The sequence below is a fragment of the Harpia harpyja genome, chromosome Z (assembly GCF_026419915.1).
Source record: "Harpia harpyja isolate bHarHar1 chromosome Z, bHarHar1 primary haplotype, whole genome shotgun sequence".
Lineage (NCBI taxonomy): Eukaryota > Metazoa > Chordata > Aves > Accipitriformes > Accipitridae > Harpia > Harpia harpyja.
This window is the reverse complement of record NC_068969.1, coordinates 55312515-55332489: the sequence shown is the minus strand read 5'-3', so window position 1 is coordinate 55332489 and position 19975 is coordinate 55312515. Positions and strand designations below refer to the sequence as shown.

Below are 19975 nucleotides of genomic sequence, written 5' to 3'. Positions count from 1 at the left end.
AAGACACAGACCTGCTGGAGGGGGTCCAAAGGAGGGCTACGAAGATGATCAGGGGGCTGGAGCACCTCCCCTGAGAGGGTAGGCTGAGAGAGTTGGGGTTGTTCAGCCTGGAGAAGAGAAGGGTCCGGGGAGATGTAATTGCAGCCTTTGAGTACTTAAAGTGGACTTATAAAAAAGATGAGACTTTTTACCAAGGCCTGTAGGGACAGGACAAGGGCCAATGGTTTTGAACTAAAAGAGGGTAGATTTAGATTGGATATTAGGAAGAAATCCTTTACCTTGAGGGTGGTAAGGCACTGGAATAGGTTGCCCAGAGAAGCTGTGGATGTCCCCTCCCTGGAAGTGTTCAAGGCCAGGCTGGATGGGGCTTTGAGCAACCTGGTCGAGTGGAAGGTGTCTCTGCCCATGGCAGGGGGGTTGGAACTAGATTATCTTTAAGAGACCTTCCAACCCCAACCATTCTATGATTCTATGATAACTGCGTTGGCAGGCAACCAACTACTTTCCAGCAGCAAGCAAACTTCAGCACCTGAAGTTGCATACTCTAATTTCATACATGTACAGTAGCAGAAAATCTGAACCTGCTTGAAGGCACTGAATGTTCTTATCTCATATTAAAGCTGCATATTATGAAAACAATGTACCAGAGACTTCATACTGCAATAGAAAATCCATGTAAAAAGGAAGACACAAACTTTCTGTAATCATAGCTCTCATTTTAATAAGCCAGCAAACCATCTTTCATCATAGCAGGTTCCATGTGCTAATACTGTTACTTATGTACTAAATGTTGAACACTGGTTTTTCAGTCTCGGCTAGTGGATTTGGAGTGCATGTGTTTAATTTAGTTTCAGCAATTGTCCCTGTTAAGACTATGCTTTTTAATGAACGACATGTAATTGCATGCTTTGAGACTTCAAAGATGTGACACTAACATTTGTGAACTGCTGATTAATCTTTTCTTAAGCCTTTTTAAGATCAAAGAATCTCAGCTATTGTCGGGGCTGAATATTTTCATTAAAATTAGGCTGATGAAGTAGCAAAGCACCTTTCCCTGTGGTAGTACTGTATCAAGCATCTCCCTGTTTTGAATAGTCTGACATACTGGAAGTCATTCAGAGTGATGGGAAGGAGGCTGCGATCCACTGGCAAGCAATGTCGGGTGACTTCCAGTAGCTCACTGTGAACCAGCTGTAAGTGAGGGCAGACTGGGGCAACTGCAGGCTGCCATGAGGAGGATGATACACTGAACTGTAATGTGCAGGTTGTCACCCAAGTCACCTGAAGGTGTCCCAATTAAATGAAACTACCACCCCAATTAAGCAGGTGTCCTCACCACAAGTATCATTAGGTGTAAATTGATTTCTTGGGAGGCATCTTGATGAAATAGAGTTTTCTAATAAAGCAGTACACTGTAGTAGTTAATGAGGATTTATAGATCAATGCACTAAATTGCAACAGCTTCTTGCTTGCCGAAGCCAGATTTATTTATGTTTTATCAGAAATTTTAGGTCAGTAATGTCTGTCATGCTACAGAGGATTAGGATTAAGTGTGGGTCATGGTACAGAGAAGGGACTTCTATCTTGCCACTCAAACACACTTGTGGGAACTTGTTTGAAAGACTACATATGTATTAGCAATACAAGTTGTGGGGAGCAGATCACTGCTGAGCAATGCAAAAGCAACTTTATTATTTAATTGCACATTAGGACATACTTTTAAATCTGTAAGACTGTGTTATGATATAGTGCACAGTTTGTGTGGATTCATGTGCTACAAAAAAAAAAAAAAAGAACCAAATGTCCAGGTCAATTAAAATTAAGAGCTGAAATTAGGCCACAGTATTTTCTATGTAAAATAGATACTAGTAAACCCTAGAGTTTTAGCACCCTGATTTCCCTTTATGTGTTTTTTTTTTAATTCTTAAATGTGAAAATATTTTTCTCCATTGTGAATTATCAAAATGTTAGCAAAATTTACACTATAACTGCTCTTCAAACTCCCCTCCAATACCTGTGAAAAATTTAGATTAATCTGTATAGCTAACCATTACTGGCAGAAGAAAAGAGGGGAGCTAATGGTGTAGAGGGGGATTTTAAATTTCCAGTGGCAGCTACTTATGCAAGCAAAACCTGCAAACTGCTTGCTGTTTCTGGACATGGTGGTTGGAAAACCTAAAGCAGCATCCATCTGGCTTTGCTACACACATGTTTGCAGAGGTAGAAGGGAGGGGGAGTCAACTTGGAAGCTGCACTAGAATTTTCTAAATACTACAGATCGTGAAGGCACATTTGCTGAACTGCTCCTTTCTTTAGCTCCTTTCCACTAGTGTTTCTTATTAATTAGTTGCATGTGAAGCACAACATCCTGCAAATGAAGCTCTGTCTGATTTCATTGTACAACTTTTAAAAAAAGACACAGATAATGTAGAGGCTTTTTTTTTTCTAGGAACTGTGCCAAAAGTACCATTTTAAAGATCCAGTGGAGCAATTTGTTTCTAGCAAATAGTCAGTGGTAACAGTTTAGCAAACTAGGGAAATTATTATTAATTACCAACTCCTTTTATTTTTCAAACTAAAATGTATGAGAAACCTAAATCTTCTACTCTTTTTTTAATTAGAATTTAAGACTTTTCAGAATGGGTATAAGGCAAGCCACATAGCCAGCCGTAACAGGTTAAAGTTGGTGCTACTTACCACGTAGCTGTTAGGAGCAGAACCCTGCCCTGGCCACTGCATTTGTCAATGCTTTGATACCCTCCCCTCCATGTTTGTTACTGCTTTCTTCAGGCATGGTACATCCTAAAACTGCAGCTCAAGAAAATTACTTGCATTAAAAAGGACTGAATCCCACAATTCTGCCATGTTTCCTTGAGTTGGGTCCCAGATCACGCACTGTGCCACATGTAAGGAACAGGAGGGATAGCCTTTTTTCCAGGCACTTGAGATCCTGCTCACAGCAACCAAGGTTTGACAAGTACTGAAGGCTGCCCAGTTCTTACAAAGATGCAAAGCTGTACTGAATGCTTACCACAGCTGGCAGTTATGGTATAAACTACCTAACGCACAAGCAGATTATTTTTGTACTGTAACTAACTTAGGTGAATGGTCAATCATGCAGCCTTCACACAATGCAGGTCACATTGCTCTCAGAAGTATATTTATGCTTCCATAATTATCATCGGGTTACAGTTTTTGCTGTAACCAGATGACAATTTTGCTGAGAACATAGTTTGGGAAAGAAGGACTCAGAAACAAACCACTGGGAAGCAGTTTCTACAAGCACCGCGTATTCACAGTGCAGCAGTGGCAGAGTACGCGCTAGGTGTGCGGGGCACGCTCCTGCGGGGACAGGCTGCCAGCCCACGCCTCTGTCAGCAGGGAGGCAGAGAACATCAGGGCTCAAGTGTATGTTCCGAAATAAATCCCTAACATCTGCAGAGTCAAACATACAAAAGTTAAGAACCTAAAAAATTCAGTTTGTCAGTATAATACCGTAACCATGCACTAAATCCTGTCCTGTTCCTACTCAGACTGCTCTCCTTTTCCTAGGTCTTTGAGCTGTGGGAGTGATGGATGATGTCTCTGACTAGATAAACATTCAAAATCAGTCTGGTGGGGAACCCCATGTATTATTTACTGCATATCACTTAAATTCTGCACAAAATATAGAAGTCATTTTCTTGTGGACTTTTCTATTGGGGCTTTCATCACTATGCCTGCCAGCTTTGTGAAGAGTAATGAGTATTTTTTTCAGTATGCCTGGTAACTGACATGGTGCTATTCACTTTCTACTAAGGCAGAAGCGAGGCATGGAGAGCTGAAAGGCATCAATTGTCGTAAAACATCAACTAACTTTAAGTACTGAATTTGTGAAATCTTATTTATTCCCTTTTAGCCCACTTACTTAGGTATCACTTTACACATTCAAGGCACTCCTGCTTGACACCACCTGCAGCTTGGAATACCCCAGCTCTGCTGATGAAAGCTCAAAGATTCTTGTCAAGCACCTAGAAAAGGACAATGCGAGTAACGGCTGGTAAATTATGGAAAGTTGTACCCAAGTGACCTGTGGACCATTGCACTAGCAATCTGTAGCAGGGCAGCACTGCCTGGCAGACTGGGAATGCTGCACTTCCTACAACCTGTCTTGTTTATTAGCATACCTATTCCTGCTACCAGTGCAGCAAGGTTCCCGCAGATGCTTTCATCACCGTAACACTTTGCGTAGTGCCAGGGTAAGATGGACTGTACATGACTGCAGCCAGGAGCCCTGTGGGAAGATAAATGCATGAACCTATCCTCAGAGCCTGCAGCAATGCCTACTACAATGGGACAAACAAGTAAGCAGATCAAGCAACCTGAGTGCGCTTGCATTTGCAAATGTGGTCTGTGTCAAAGTAAAGGAAAACTGACTGGGGAATGGTCTCTCAGGATTAATAGTTCCTGAATCAAGTGTTTTAAAATGAAGCTACTGTCTGGTTACTTCTATCCGGAAGAGCCCTCCCTTTCAAATTAAAGCTTTTTGTGTGCTGCTTTTGATTCCAAATGTCTACATAGTTTGATTACCAAGATTTAAACAGTAGGCCAGCAGATCTTCTACTATGTGTAGAAGAGTGTAATACCACTTCCCGAAGTCACTGCTAAATCCTGTTCATTTGTGTCAAATTTAGCCTTCTAATTTAAAACAGTGTCTGGTCTTGGTGACTGCTAACATGGCATTTCCTTCTGTTGAATTCACAGATGGGCAGCATACTCTTGAGGCGAACAGACGATGACAGCTGCTGATGTGCCTTGCTGAGTTTCCACCACTTGGTGAGACTCTAGAGCTGATGTTTTATTTTTAGCTAGTCCAGTAAGTTAACTGAAAGCATCCACTCCATTCCAAGCCCCCCAAAATATTCCATTACATATTTTGAAAATACTAAGAAGGTTACTATGCAAAGATTTTGATGCTAGGTCATTAGAGTAATGATGTCTGCTGCAAAAGGCCATTGATATGGATGTTGCACCCAAGCAAATGAGTGAAGGACACTTATCTCGTTCTCAAATGTAGTATTTCCAGAAGATTTGTTAACTGCTAGCTGTGAAAAGCAAATCATGACTCATTGGTGCCTTCCAGCTGGGAATATTCAGTTCTAGGGAGAAGAAGGAAAAAATTTTAAAACGGCTGTAGCTGGAAAGCAAAAACACCTTAACACAGAATGGGCAAATGCTATACAAAAGTTCAGAAAGTATTTGAACAAGAGATGTAAGGTTTTTATTCCACAGTACAACACTCTGAGTATTTGTACTGAGTCTTTTCACTAGCAGATGTTTTTTATAGTGTTTTTCATCAAACTGTGAGCTGGTAGGTAGCACTACTAGGAAACCCAAAGCATAAATGTTCATAGTTCTGTGCTGGGAGGTATGAGGAAATTGGCACTTTTTCTTTCATGCTGTACTCCCTTCTGTTCCTCACCTCTAAACAATTTGCCAGGAGGGGGCACAAACGCTATTAGAAAGAATTTCTAAGAATTCTGTTATGAAATAGTCTTTTGCTATTGTCCTATCATACATCAAACCTGTGTGCCAGTGAAACAGAGTACAGATGGACATTCGTGTATTTATCCAAGTTGGTTAAAATACAAAGCAAAGGTAGCAGGTCACAACTCACGGCGGTCACAAGCATACACTGAACAACGCTTTCCTATGGCAAGGGTGCAAGGGGTTTCTCTGAGCTTCCCCAAGCACAGCGTGCTGCTTCCAGTGTCTCAGGTTTCCTGGTGGTTTTTTTTTTCTTCACAGTTTCCATTGATTGTTTTTCACATCATTAGTTTGAAACCCCTGTATTTTATTTCAATGAACCTCCCACATGCAGAGAAGGCCCCATTTAGGTGCAGTGAAGAGGCACTAATGCCTGCTTGTTAATAGAAATCAAAATTACTAGGAAGCCTGAATGATCAGCATTACACAGTATGTATGTTAAATGTTTCCTGGTTTTCCTATTCCTCTGTCACTATAGGATTTCCTTTCTCACCAATGTAGCTATAACGAGAACACAGCACTTGCATTGCCCCAGAGCTTCCCCAGAAAACAGCTCTGCTGTACTGTGCACAAATAAACGGCTGATCAGTTGACGTGAAAAAAAAAAAAAAAAAAAAAAGGAAAAAAAAAAAAGAGGAACTGCTTTTCTTTTGCACCTAACAAAGCAGAAAGGAATTTTGCAGAGAGCTCCCTTATTCTCCGATTTTATCCCTGACACTAGTTTGGGGTTTTTTTGCACACATTATATATATAATTTCATGCGTGCACACATGCCATCTATCTAACAATATAACAAATCCATCCTAGCAGAAGTTGTCACTTTAGTCAATAATCATAGTGAAAGAAACAAAGGTACATACGGAGTAGGAGGGGTTAGCTTAAAGAGCCTGACCCTCTGTTAAGGATTAACATAGGAACAATTTAGGCTGCCACATCATTATCATGACACGAACCTCCAGTGCCCATGGCACACAGCACCCAAACAGATTATTGTCCTTAAACTACTATTCCAGGGAAAAAAATACAGTATGACCACAGTGCTCATCATTGGAGGAAAACAATTAAATCAAAGGCAGGCCACTGTTCACAATTACTATTTACATGTGGGGTTTTTTCTGCTGTAACTACTTTAACAGGATTTCCTAGCTTTTTTTTTTAAACAAGACAAATGTGTTTCACCAAGCCCACTTTCTTTACTTCTTGACTGCACTAGACTGACGAGTGTAAAGGTCAGCTGTTCTAGGGGACAGCATGGCTTGGGGGGGTAACAGCAGCTAACAGAAAAATGGGCTTCTCAGCTTGTGCATGTTTGTCAATGCCAACGCAAAGCTTGTTCATCTTCAAGTGTTCCATGGAGCTGGCATAGAGGAGGAAGGAGCCTGTTAAGCCAGCATCCCCAACTGCCTCCCAGTACCCTCTTTCTGAAACAGTCTCAGTGGAGGAAAAGTATATTTGTAGGACTGGACTTTCAGAAGACACAAAATACTTTAAGTATTTTTCATTTGAATTTTAAGATAGGATCCTGTCATAGTGCTGAGCTTTCTTCTTACACAGCTGCAGCCCACGATATCAAAGACACTCTGTACATTATGTATGAATTTCTGTACGAGTTATGTACCTCATCGGCCTTGCAGACCACATCTTGTTACCTAAGATTAACTGAAAGAGCTAATAAATAGTACTTTCCTTCACCTGTGCTACAAGTCACACGACATTCAGCAGCAGAGATGAGAGGAAAAGCACACATTCAAGAGCAAGATAAGCAAATCTTCCACAATATCAGAAAGAATGTCTAAATTCTTCTAAATTCAGTTTTCTGCTAGTTTTCTTCCTCTTCATGTCAGTCCCCTGTAAAAAGAAGTGACTTGCACTCACCAGTTTTGCACATGAAATAATTCCTGTTCAGCTGACTCTGAAATATAGTCTTCTCAGCAGTAAGTCCAGGCCAGTAACAACTTACTCAAGAAGTTCAGAGAATAAGTAATACCAGTGCTTCATCTTTCCTAGACCACTGTCAATGGAAATCTCCAAACCTGTACTGGCTCTGGTAACCACATGAGAAGATTGTGAAGAAAGCACAAATGAATGCTGAAAGCTCTTAAGATCTTGACACACCTGAGAAATTAAAATTGCTCTCCCTAGCAGAGTTTTGATGAGCAGGCAGCAGCTGAAGGTCTCCTTGTTTCATGTGCAGAACATTACATATACTTAGTTTTGGCAGCTTTACTGTTTTGTGAGATCTTAGAGCTGTGGGTTAGACTAGAAATTGAAAGCTGTAAAAGTCAGTTTGCAGCTTCTCAGAAAGAAAACTGTTTTATAACAGGAAAAGGAGGATGTGAGCTTCTCTACAGTGGAGGCAAAACTTACAGCAAGTTGCTTAGATTATATTCATCCCACAGTATCTCTGCACATTAGGAATGAGTCATCTAAGGATTAATGAAAAGGTCATTACATTGAAATGATGCATTGTGTCCTGAGTGGGTAACAGTAAGGTACAGCCACACTGCCATTCTACTAACAAAATCTGAAATTCAAATGCATGATGAGAACATGTGCTTTTACTAGGTTGTGCCTGTACTGTTGGTCACTGAGTGAGTGCTTCTTAACGCCCACATAAATTAACCACTGGACACCTACAATGTTCTTAAAGTCATACAGTAGTAGAACATGTGCTTTTACTAGGTTGTGCCTATGTTTCTGGTAGCAGAGCAATTCCTTCTTAATGCCCATAAAAATTAACCAGTGGACACCTGCAGTACTTTTATATTCATAAAGTAGTAAAGTGGATTTGGCTAAGGAATTTGGAGCTATTACATTTTTTTCAGTCTGCCACAGACGTTCCAAACTGTTTGGCAATGAAATGTGTCATGAGAATATGCTTAAGTATCCTCTATCTTGGTCTGAAGTGTCCAACAAGGTGAAGGCCATTGCTCTGGCTTTGCAGTGTTTGATTGAATGCAACGCTCTTCTGTCAGCTCAGACTGATGTTTACCATCTGTTGATTCTTGGTCTTTGCAGGCTGCAGGTGCCATTTGTACAGCAGACACGACATCTCTTGTGTAGGCATTTATTTCCTCTTCAGCAACAGAGTCTTGTTGGCTTGGATTCCAGGATCTTTCCGATAAGCCAATATAGTCATGGTCAACAACTACGGCACCTTGTAAAAAGTAATGGCTGCCTGTAAAAGAAAAGTAGCCATTAAATCAGATCCCACAAGCCATACTTAAAATGTTAGTGAGGTGCTAACTTACTTTGCAAAACGATTTCCATAAGAGGACAAGAATGTTTCAGTGACAGCAGCCTGATAAGGTGAATTGCCTAATTTCACTGAGCATCAAATATTTGGCTGCATCTCATTACAACCACAAAATAATGCTTGCAATGCTCCACATTAAGAGTTTTTCTTTGCTAGGTCAATGACTATCTTGATGTCTGTCACAGTCATGTACTGAACTAATACCTTAAATGAATGGACACGCAGATTCTTCCATTTTGTGTACACACACAAAGAAACGTGGCTGCTCCAAGCTCTGCTGGGAAATCTTAACGCAACACAACAGGGTTTTTTAAGAAGTAAAAAGAGAACTACAACAGTTTTATAGAATTTAAAGACAATAATGGTGATTGCTACTGTATAGTACTATTGAGCTTTTCTTCTATCCAATACATGGTTACAGTGTTTGACTTTTCCAGATGAGTTCAAATAAAATGAAAACAGTCTGACCACACAAATTAGAAGTGTAACTGTCAACATGGTGTTAATACTTCTGTTTTGGAAGATGAGGTTGGGGCCTATCTTCCTGCTTACATGAGGACCCTAGTGTGAAATTAAGCGTTCTGTTAAATCAGAAGCGGTCTTCAACAGATAATTATGTCTACATAGGGGGCTGCAAATTCCTTTGTGAGGTGTAAGTCCAAAGAGGGACCTTTGTGGGAGCTACTGTGGAGGTCAAACTGCACTGTTCTGGCCATGTTTCTCAACAGATGTGACCTAAATCTGCCTGTTTGCACTCCTGAATCATTTGAGCACTGGAATCAGAGGCATTCTCTTGAGTTTAATACTTAAACCAAACTACACTCAAACAAGGAAAACAAAACATTGCTTCAGACACATAAATGTATGTATCCATAAGGTGTCCTGGAACCTCCACCTGGCTGTAAAGACACCCCGGTAGCAAGCAACCCAGCTACACCCAGACTGCGAATCTGTGATGCCGGTACCAAGGGCTCTATCAATGCACTGACCCAGGATTTATCCTTAGACCAAGAGTGTTACAAAAGGTTATGAAAAAATACCTTGCTTCTGATCGTCCATTCTTACCTGCAAAAGATTTTTTCCTCACATAAAAAAAATGAGTGCTCCATTTCCAGGCTTTGCCTTCCTCTTTAAAGCTCCCAAACTCACACATCTAAAGTGTGATACACACAAGATACACTTCAGATTTTTGGAGCAAGGTAAGCAAAATGCTTAATAACACTTACAAAGTTGGTAGGCAAGGCCACAAATATCCTCATGAAAGATGTACTTTTTCCACATTTATTTCAGAGAGAACGCTGCAAATGCTTTGTTCCCATCCAAGGTTATGCCACCAGTCTGGTGGGACAGCCACCAGACTTACACCACAGCAGTAGGAATAATAAATAAGTTGCAGATAAAAAAAGTCCACCCCTGCTAATAAAGAGAAGTCCTTTGTTACAAAGATACATGTGTTTCTTTATGGATTAAAAAGGTGTCATTCACCATGTCATTCACTGCCCAGTTTCATTGCTCTTATCCAACAGAAAAAATACTTTTTCTTGATGGCTGTTAGGCTGTTTGATAAAGGCTGGCAATTATTCTGGCAAAGCCTGGTTTACCTCTCTACACAATATAAATATGTATGAATATCAGTCTATAATTTTAAGATTTGTAAGTATTCATAATCCATTGAATTTTTTGCCTGTGCCAGACAACAAATCTTTAGTCACTTCCTGGGAAAGGGAAGAAACTATGCTTACGTACTGCTTCTGCAGTATTTAGTGGTAAACATATTAAGCTCTGATCCTACAAAGACAACTACATTTAACTACTTACACCGTGACACATTTGACCACAGTCATTATAATAGCTGGAGATTATCTGCAAGCTTGACATGCATGTGACTTCCTCCTTATGGATCAGCAATTTAATGAGGAACTGCAAGCCACAGAGTGATTGTTCAACAGTATAAGTAGCGTCCTGGAGACGTGACATGAAATCGGGATCTTGGTTATGAAATCTGTAACTGACAACTGGCATAAATACCAGCTTCTCACATGAAATTCCAGAATTAGTTTCAGCTTTGCAAATCCCTCAGCTTTAAGAGGTGATGGAAGAAACTACCATCTCAATGCAGTTTATGCATTTTCAAGAACCAAAGCTTTGCCACAAATGCCAATAGGGTGGGAATTGTTCTACTTTTCAAGAATCCTGAACCAAAAAGCAGCTTGTTCTGTGACAGAAGTCTTCTAAACACTGAGTATTCATTTTCCTTAAAATGCCTGTGGTGACTTGAAGGCAGCAACAACAGAAAAGAACCAGCTGCCACTGTTTGATTAACACAGCAGCATTGCAAAAGGACACACTGAATGTGTAAGAGCAAGAGTGGCAGTTGATTACCCAAGTCTTTGGGAATTTCTAGCAGTCCTACTGTAGAGCATGACAATTTTATTTGCTCTGGTGAGAGAAACACATTTACTTCTTCAGTAGCACAATTTAAAATAAACTCTCCAGAAAATCAGTTCTCTGATGTAGTCCTTCTAATTTAAGGCTTTAGAGGACACTCTTTTGTTGTTAATAAAAAAAAAAAAGTTTAACATGTACCATCTGCACTAGTCAGACTAAGCAAAAAAAAAAAAAAAGAAAAAAAAAGAAAAAGGAGATTCCATGATTCTATTGCACAAGCAAAATAAATGTGAATCCTGTCTACATCAAAACAGAAACACAGTCAGAAAATGCTTTTTGAATACAGTTCAGCCTGATCGTACTTCTAGCATGTTTTCACCAGCCAGCATGAACAGGGCCAAACCACAAATTAGAAGCAATTTTAATGAAAGCTATTTTTAAACAGACTTTAAACATGATTCATTAGCTCTGTTCCATGCTCTGCATAGGTTTGAAGCCACTCACACTCACTGTTCTCCTTACTGAAAACTGCAACTATTAAATTATTCCCCAGTGTTAGTTTAATTCATGCTGGTGAGTGAATACTTGTTCATTCTGATAACCTAACCTAACACCAAGACGTGACAGAAAAGTTAAAAAACCAAAATTTTTTATGTATATAAAATACACACACACATATACAAACCTTTTTCATTGGACCCTCTTATGTATGGCTTGAGGTGAGACATCTTGATGGGTCTTTTCAGCCTGGATCCTGTGGCATCTCTTAATATTGCACAGCCATTATCTGTGATATAATCTATAATACAAGGACCAACCCATTCCGACTGGAAACGACCATCTTTCCACCAGTTTTTTCTTTGCCTGAGGACTTCATGACCAACTTTAAGTCGAAGGGTATTTAATTGCTTTGGCTTCCTTTTGACAGTGATTTTGTTTCTGATTTTTTGTTCATCTGATGTGTTTTTCTCCACCTGTAGAAAGAGACATATGAATTACATTTTCTTTTTCCAAAAGTAATCATATGTTTTCATAACACTGGTTAATAATGCAGAAGCATAACATTAAGTGGGTTTGGATGTGTGTAATTCACAATATGTAGGGCTGGAGATTTCTGAAGAAATTGATTTTATCTTCAGAAATCAATAGTCCATAGGCAATGGTTTTCAGCTTCCATAGATATGCAGCCCTCTAAGTCAGATATGAATCTCTTGGCAATAGGTCTCTTAGGGTTACGCCCTCCAAATACATGTGAGAATCATTACACTGGAATCTAGGGATCACAGGTGAAGGGGAAAAAAAAAAAAACAACCACCCCCAAAAACCACACAAACCCCCACATTGCTGTAAAAGATCAGTTATACTTTATACTTCAAGCTTTTCCTTTTTTTTTTTAATCTTCAGTCTTCTTACTAGTAATATTTGAATATATGACTTTTACCTGGCAATCTGAGGTTTTCTCTTCTTCCAGTGCTTGACTGGCTTTTTTAGTTGCTTCAAATATTTTGGCAAACATACTGTATTCTCCTTCCACACATATATTCATTGGCTCAACAACATGTGGGTTACGATTAAACATTTGGAAATATGGGGTGTTTTGATCTGGCTCCTATTTAAATGGGGAGCAAAAAGCAAGCAAATTTAGCATACAGCTTTGCAGATATTTTGGGGGACTTCAATCAAAAAAGGAAGAACCTTCACATACCAAATTTGTCAAATTGAAAGTATAGGCAATAGCAGACAAATGTTCATCCCAATCATCTGGATGGTCAGTGCAGTATTTGTTAAGGAAAGCTTTGATTGTCTTGCATGTTGTTTCATTTACATCATCTGTCTGAGGATAAGACAATACAATTTGTTTCATTCCAAAGAGTGCAAACAGTTCTTCATTTATCTTCAAAAGAAAAAGAACACAATTACTGAAGGTTTCCCTCTTCTGTACCACAGTTCATCTCTTTTGTTGATACGATGGTGACTGAGCAAAAGTCTTACATACACATTTCCACCAAACAGTCCAGGGTTGAAAGTGAAAGCTGATGGAATCAGTACAGCTTAAAAGAGTCAGTAATTGATGGTTTCTAAACACATTTCTGCCACTAACTCAATGTGTCATTTCCTCCATATGATAGTCTCACGATTTCATCATCTCTGAGAGGACCAAAGTCAAAAGTTCTTCATAATCACTATAGGCTAATGTCAAAAATACCCTTAGCTATCTGCAATACTGGACAATATGGATGAAAGAAATACAGCATGTTGGAGTGTGAAAGCTTGTGCCAGTTCAGTTGAGCGACAAAACCTGTGTTATGACTGCCAGGAAATCATTTTGCTGTGTTCTTTATCCAAAGAACAAAACCCTGGGAAACGTTGCATAATGTTACAATTGCAAATAATTGGTATGTCATTTTCTGTAGGTGCTAACTTCTTTTTACCAGCCATGTAAATACTTACCTGATAAACAAGCTCCTTCCCTTGATCAATAGGCATTTTTTGAGGTGGCCCATATAAGAAAAACACATTTATGATTGCCTTAGCAATTTCAGCTGCTGAAGTGTCATGCAGGGGCAGGATAACAGTCCATCTTGTAAACAAATCTGTCATAATTATGATGTACTTGTGACTTCTGTTGGTAACATTAAAAGGTCCCATTAGGTCTATAGTGACTGCTGTCCATGGGTCCTCTGCTTTGATAGGGTGTGTTTTGGGTACTGTGGTGATTGTGTTCTTTGCCACTTGGCAATGCTGGCAAGCATACACCTAGTGCAAAAATCAGGGAAGATACCATCAGTAAAAAGCAATGGTGAAGGTTTAAGACAATCAGCAGGATCATATATCTCTACTATTCCTCTATAAGTTAGGTCAGACCAAGCAATGTGAAACAAATTCATTTTATCATCTTTCTTATAATTCTTTACCCTTAGATTTTTCAGTCGCAGCATACAACCAGAACAAAACCAAACACGGTGAAGGCTGGGAGAAGGACATTTGCAGGAATTCATAGCTGAACTCTCCCCATCCTGGAAGCACTGTGCTCTTTCAAGTCCACAGCATAAATGTTAATATCCGTTACCATCTGTAAATACTGAAAGAAGTATGAAGCAGCTGGGATTGAAAGAAAGTCCAGTCATTCCCCTTTTGGTTCTACTGTGTATGCTGTGGCACAAAAACATTGGCAGTATACATAATCTTCCACGCCTAACGTGGATCAGCTTTATCTACAGAACAGAGCCCCTTTGTCCAAGTCTGAATTGAAAGCAAAGAGTCATTTTCAGTTCATGTTACAGTTGCACATGAACCCAACGTATTCAGGTGATGCAGCAAGCTGATAGCAACAGTAATTTGGCCATAAAGGACATTTACATACAGTTTCCTCCAGGATAACATTCTGCCTAGGGATCATGTCCATGTATCTTTGGGTGAAGGAGAAGAAACTTTCCCAAGCCGTGATTTGTTTAACTATTTCCTGAACACACCTAATTGTAAGGCAGAGGTACCATTTTCATATTCTTAGCTGCCAGCAGCCACTCTGGCCACGTATCCTTGGGATGGTACACTGCATCCTAACAAAGATATCTAAGACTCCTTGTAAAAGAAATCTCTTTCAAAGACCAGATGTGCCCTGCATACTTAAAGGCAGCATGGCTCCCCACCACTGGGTAACATACAGCAATATGCAAGCCACATGGTCAGCAGTAAAAGAAAAAAAAGGAAACACTATGCTTTGCCAAGAAGACCTTTACAGTTTGATTGTAAGCTTACGTTTCCTCATCATGAAGCACTACAGGTGCTTGCTGTATCAAAGTCATATGATTACAAAACGTTTGTAACAGACTCCATTAAAAAAACATCCTGCAGCTATGAGACCATACCCACTGTTTGACATCATTTGTTACAGAGGTCCAGTAGTAATTAGATTCCACTAAAGTCAGCGTCCTTGATATGCCATGATGAGTACCAGCAGCATTTTCGTGGCATTTCTGAAGCACCTTTTTCTTCTCTTCATCTGAAACAATTACCAGGCGCATTTGTTTTCTGTCTTTTCCAACATAGAACAATTTATTTTCTGAAAGAAGAAAAGTACCAGCAAATTATATGCAAGTGCTTTGTCTTTTGTTTAGTTTACTGAACTACTAGGCACGATTTGGTACAGAATTTATTAAATCAACTTCAATTCAATTCTGTGTAAATGTAGCTTTTTGTTTACAAATACATTAATTATTTCCTCCAAAGAGCCAATTGTTCACCTATGTCTATTTATTAATCTGGACATGAGGCCTTACAAAGGCAAGTCAGAATACAAACAATGTTCCCACAGGAAGCCTGACTGAAACACAACTTAATGCCAGGGGTGGGAAGGGGAGGTAGGACGAGTTATTAGACTTACTGTCTGCCTGCCAGCAACCTGACATTGCAATTCACAGCTTTAACTCCTCCCTGCCTCCACTATACATAGACTTGGCAGGTTTGATGGGATTAAGAGAGCACAGCACACTACAAAGGCTCATATACCTCCTCACAGGGACGCAATAAAGCTGGGAAGGGCTGGGAGGCTCTGTGGGGACAGATGGTAAAGCCATCCGTGCACTTCTGCCCAGCCACACACAGCATTCTCCAGACGGGTCCAAGCATTCCTTGTCTACATCTGCAGATCTGGATTTCCCTTTCTGTAGTTCTTTGAATTATGGATTGCAATGGCTATGCATTTCTGCAGTATCTAGAACAAGGTTTGGCTTTGAGATAGATATATAAATCCCTCCTGGAAAGGACTAAAACAGACTGAGTTTGCATATCTGTAAACATCCTGTTATATATTAACAAGGGTTAAGCGGAGTATTTGTTTCTTAGAGAATGTATATTAAAATCACAGTATGCTGCAGAGCAAGATCCCACTTTCTTTTATTTGCATCAGCAGATCTTCACCCAAAAATCTATTTTCAGAGCAGTTTCAGAGAATATTTTTACCTTTGAAAACAAATTTTTTGGCTGCTCTCCTGATTCCACTTCTTTCACTTGATAATGTTGTGGGATGATACTCCCCTGTTCGCTTGTAGTATGCAATCTGCTTCAGGTGGAGCCCACCATTTTTTCCACTACGGACCATTGCTAACCTGAACAAAATGCACAGTATTTGTTAGATGGAGTAACTGTCAGAGAAGCACATCTTCAGTTTTTACTGGTTTCTTCATAGTTCAGAGGTATCCTGATAATGTAGCACCTCAGAGAATGTTACACCATCTACTGCACTACTCTTGATAGCCCCATGCTATCAACTTAAGCAATAAGGAACACTGCTTGACACACTTTGTTCTATGCAAAGTTGGTTTTGTCAACCTGTATTTTAAAACTTTCAAGTAGTGGGGACTTCCACTATATTCATTGGACAGGGGGTAAAAATGAGACCAGAAAGAAATTGCTCTTCTCATTATTAAACATTTGGATAGCTCTCAAATGCAGGTGTGCTAGAGATCAGATGTGTCCAAAGAGCCACCCTAGATGGAAAAAAAAAACACAGACAAATAGGAAAAAACAACAACTCAGACAGAAACTGACAGAAGTTTATTTTGTTCATTAATTCATCTGACAATTAGATTCTGAAGTCCCAAACCAGACTCTGCATGTAAGGTAGCAATTCATTCCCTGACACAGGCTGACTTCTCTGTTCACATTAATAAACTAAAATATCATTAGTAAAATGCGTCATTGGTACAGGAAAAGTTTGGGTCTAGCAAAAATAGCATCAAAATAATTAGCAATTAATGACAAGCAGAAATATTCACAGGCAGAAATAATATTCATGCAGGATCTATGTGATTGCAGTGATTATTTTTTTTCCCAGATCTGTTCCAGCAGCAATGAAGATGTAGCTGGAACAGCAGTTTGATCCTGCTCTAATTGATGTCTACAAGGGCAGGATCGGGCTTGGGGTCTGCCATGTCATACTTTTTTAATGAATGCTGGTTATCCACATCATTAAGCAAATTTCTTCCTTAACCTGCCAGTGTCCAAAGACTAGACAATGTGACAACACATAGTCTTCTAAAGAGAGTAATCAGTTTCTCTACCACATCTGCTAAGTGGCATGTAATTATGGGGAAGTGACAGTACCCAGTCATTCTGGAATTCATGCTATCTCATTATACGGTGATGCTATTTGAAAGCCAAATGTGTGAGTCAGGATGTGTATTTTTCAATTTATAGATTCTCACCTACCTTTACTATACTGAGGGTGGGAAGGAGGTAAAGAGTGATTATGCCTGCTTTTATTCACCCCATTCCTCCCAGAAAATAAAATGCTGTACATTATTTATAGAATATAATATTCTACATATACAGCTGGGCTAAACATTGCTGTGTTATCAATGTCAAATGCATGCCAGGAAATTCACATTCAAATAGTGACAAGACTGTTGCCCCACTGAATACTTAATTTTGCACAACCTAGAGCTGGCTTCCAAAAACAGCCAAGTCTCTTGCCATATGACGTTACTGGTTTAAAGTAAAATTCTCATACCTGAGAGAACTAGTACAGATAAACTTTTCACCACTACAATCCTGTCTGCGAGGAAGAAGTGGAGCCAGAACAGAGTAGTGTTTCTAGCGATCTTGGCTGGCACAGCAGTTTCCTATAAATTTACATCTGATAGCACAAGCCAAAGCACCCACTGAGTTGGTAAACTGAATAACTAACAGCAGAAAGGAAGGTGAGGCCATCACAACAAAAATTTGTGTTTCTGTTTTAAAGAAGTGAATAAACTAGCATTTCTGACAGTAAATAGAGTACTGGTGAAGGGCAATTAAAATATCCTAACTGCCAGGGGCATGCATTTAAGCTTCATTCAAGGCTCTTCTGAAGGCCAGCGCTGCAGTTACCCAAGCATGGCTGGAAGTCAAAACTAGCCAGGTATGATTTATCACTTAACCACTGGGATGATGGACCAGTTTGGCTCAACACAGACTTTTACACATGACAAGAAAAGACATTCCAGAACAATCTTTATTCTTCCAGTACTTTTGCTGATGAAACTCTTGCCTGAAACAGTGAACATTCTTCATGTAGTACATGCTTATCAATTCTAACAAAATGAAGTTGCACAGCAGTAAGATACATCTGAGCAGGACCACAGCTTATACTTAGCTAAAGAGAAATTCTATCCTCATTCCTGCAATGGCAGTTTCTACTGCAAAGGTTTGGAAGAACCTACATAAGCCAATGAAGAAAGACTGCATTATGTAGTATCCGTATACATTTAATATATTTAGTAGGATCCTGATCCAGCAAACTGTTAAGCGCTTCAACAGTCTGCTGGATTGCTGCCTAAGAGGACAACATTAAATGAGCCTCTTTCCTGGATATTTAGTTTCCTATGTCGCTACTCATAATATAGTTTGTTTGGCCTAATCTTTAAAAAAAAAAAAACAAACTGAAAATAACAAGTTACAAAATCTTCTGGTTTTATTATTTCAAATAAACCATATTACTCCAGATAATTCATATGCTGTTGCTATAAATAGTCATAATGTATCTGGTAGTCTGTAAAAATCAAAGACTTTTACAATGACTAATCGATTCTTAATACTTGGAAGCTGGAAAAGAATACACTGCTTGACAGTCAAGGAAAGTATTTCGGCAAAGAGAATGAAACTTCCATATAACCAGGGCTCTTTTTGCTTTAGCGTCTTAGCCAAAGCAGTCATACCTGCTAACACTTACCTATCTTACTTTTTACTGTCCCCCCATCACAATCCTAACTGCAAAACTGTTTTTTAAGTCCAGCTTTTGATTACTTCCCCTACCTCTATCTGCAACTCCTACCAGAAAGAGGAATTCCCCATGGCGCCCTGAATACACCTCTATGTTCTAACCGAAGTGCTTCCTGTAAATAAGACAGGCACACTCGCCTATGTCCTTTTGCAAGCCTGAGCCATTTTTGACAGAGACCCCTGCCATTTCAGAACACCCTCATTTCTTGGGTATCGCTGCCTTCAAGCTTGACACCACCTAACAGGCCGTTGGCACCATGAGACCACACACAGGCCTCGGTCTGGGTGGAAGCTGCACTACAGATGACAACAGTGCTGCCTCAGAGGCGCGGGCGAGTAAATTAAACCACTGCCTTAAGACCTGACCGCCGCCTCGCAAACACCCCTTCATCGTTTACTGCGACCACCACACGCGGACAGGCGAAGCGAGCAGGCCTGGCCCCCGCAAGACAGGCAGAGGGCCGGGGCCAGTGGAGCCGCGCGGGCAGGTGCGTCAGCCGTACCTCCCAGAAGCGTATCCCCCGGGGAAGGAGGCCCGCCCGCCCTCAGCATCCTCCGGTCCGGCGGCCGCCCTGGTCCCGCCCGCCGCCAAGACTACGGCCCCCAGCATGCAACGGGACGGCCCGGAGCGGCCGACCGCCGTACCCCTACCCCGCACGGCACGCTGGGAGCGGTAGTCCCGAGCCGCGGCCACGCGGCGCGGCAAGCCTCACGCATGCGCCAAGAAACGTCAACGCGATCTTTTTCCTTCCCCCCCTCCCCGCCGCCGATCCCCACCCCCCTCCTCTCGGCTCCGCGGCGAGGTCGCTGGAACGTCGGGCGCCGCGGAAGAGCCGCCGGGCCCCCGGGAACGCACCTGATGCAGCAGAGGTACCGACACGGCCTGTCCCAGGGGCCACAGCCCGCTGGCTCGACCTCTCCCCAGCCGGCTAACCGCAATGGCGGCCCTTGCGCCCCGAGACTTATGTGGCGCTCCCGGAAGTGGTGGGAGGGAAGGAGGGGGGGGTGGGCCGCCGCGGGGGGGCGGGGCGGGGCGGCTCGCGC

At 40.9% G+C, this 19975-nt stretch overlaps 1 protein-coding gene across 4 annotated transcripts; it reads right to left on the bottom strand.

Moving 5' to 3' along the window:
- Window positions 1-1462: 1462 nt before the first annotated feature.
- Window positions 1463-19918, bottom strand: GIN1 (gypsy retrotransposon integrase 1). 4 transcript variants are annotated; one of them, XR_008233869.1, is made up of 9 exons: window positions 19788-19907; window positions 16133-16273; window positions 15040-15233; window positions 13622-13927; window positions 12876-13064; window positions 12612-12779; window positions 11856-12144; window positions 7642-8704; window positions 1463-5138 (listed from the first exon to the last, which is right to left on the bottom strand). XR_008233869.1 is itself a non-coding variant. In XM_052779060.1 (8 exons), the coding sequence occupies exons 2-8, from the start codon at window positions 16269-16271 to the stop codon at window positions 8406-8408; spliced, it is 1584 nt and encodes a 527-aa protein (XP_052635020.1). In that variant the 5' UTR covers window positions 16272-16278; window positions 19788-19918; the 3' UTR covers window positions 1463-8405. The 4 variants fall into 4 exon arrangements, 3 of the variants coding, with proteins under 3 accessions (XP_052635020.1, XP_052635019.1, XP_052635021.1); XM_052779060.1 differs by having other exon boundaries at window positions 1463-8704; window positions 16133-16278; window positions 19788-19918; XM_052779059.1 differs by having other exon boundaries at window positions 1463-8704.
- Window positions 19919-19975: the final 57 nt, after the last annotated feature.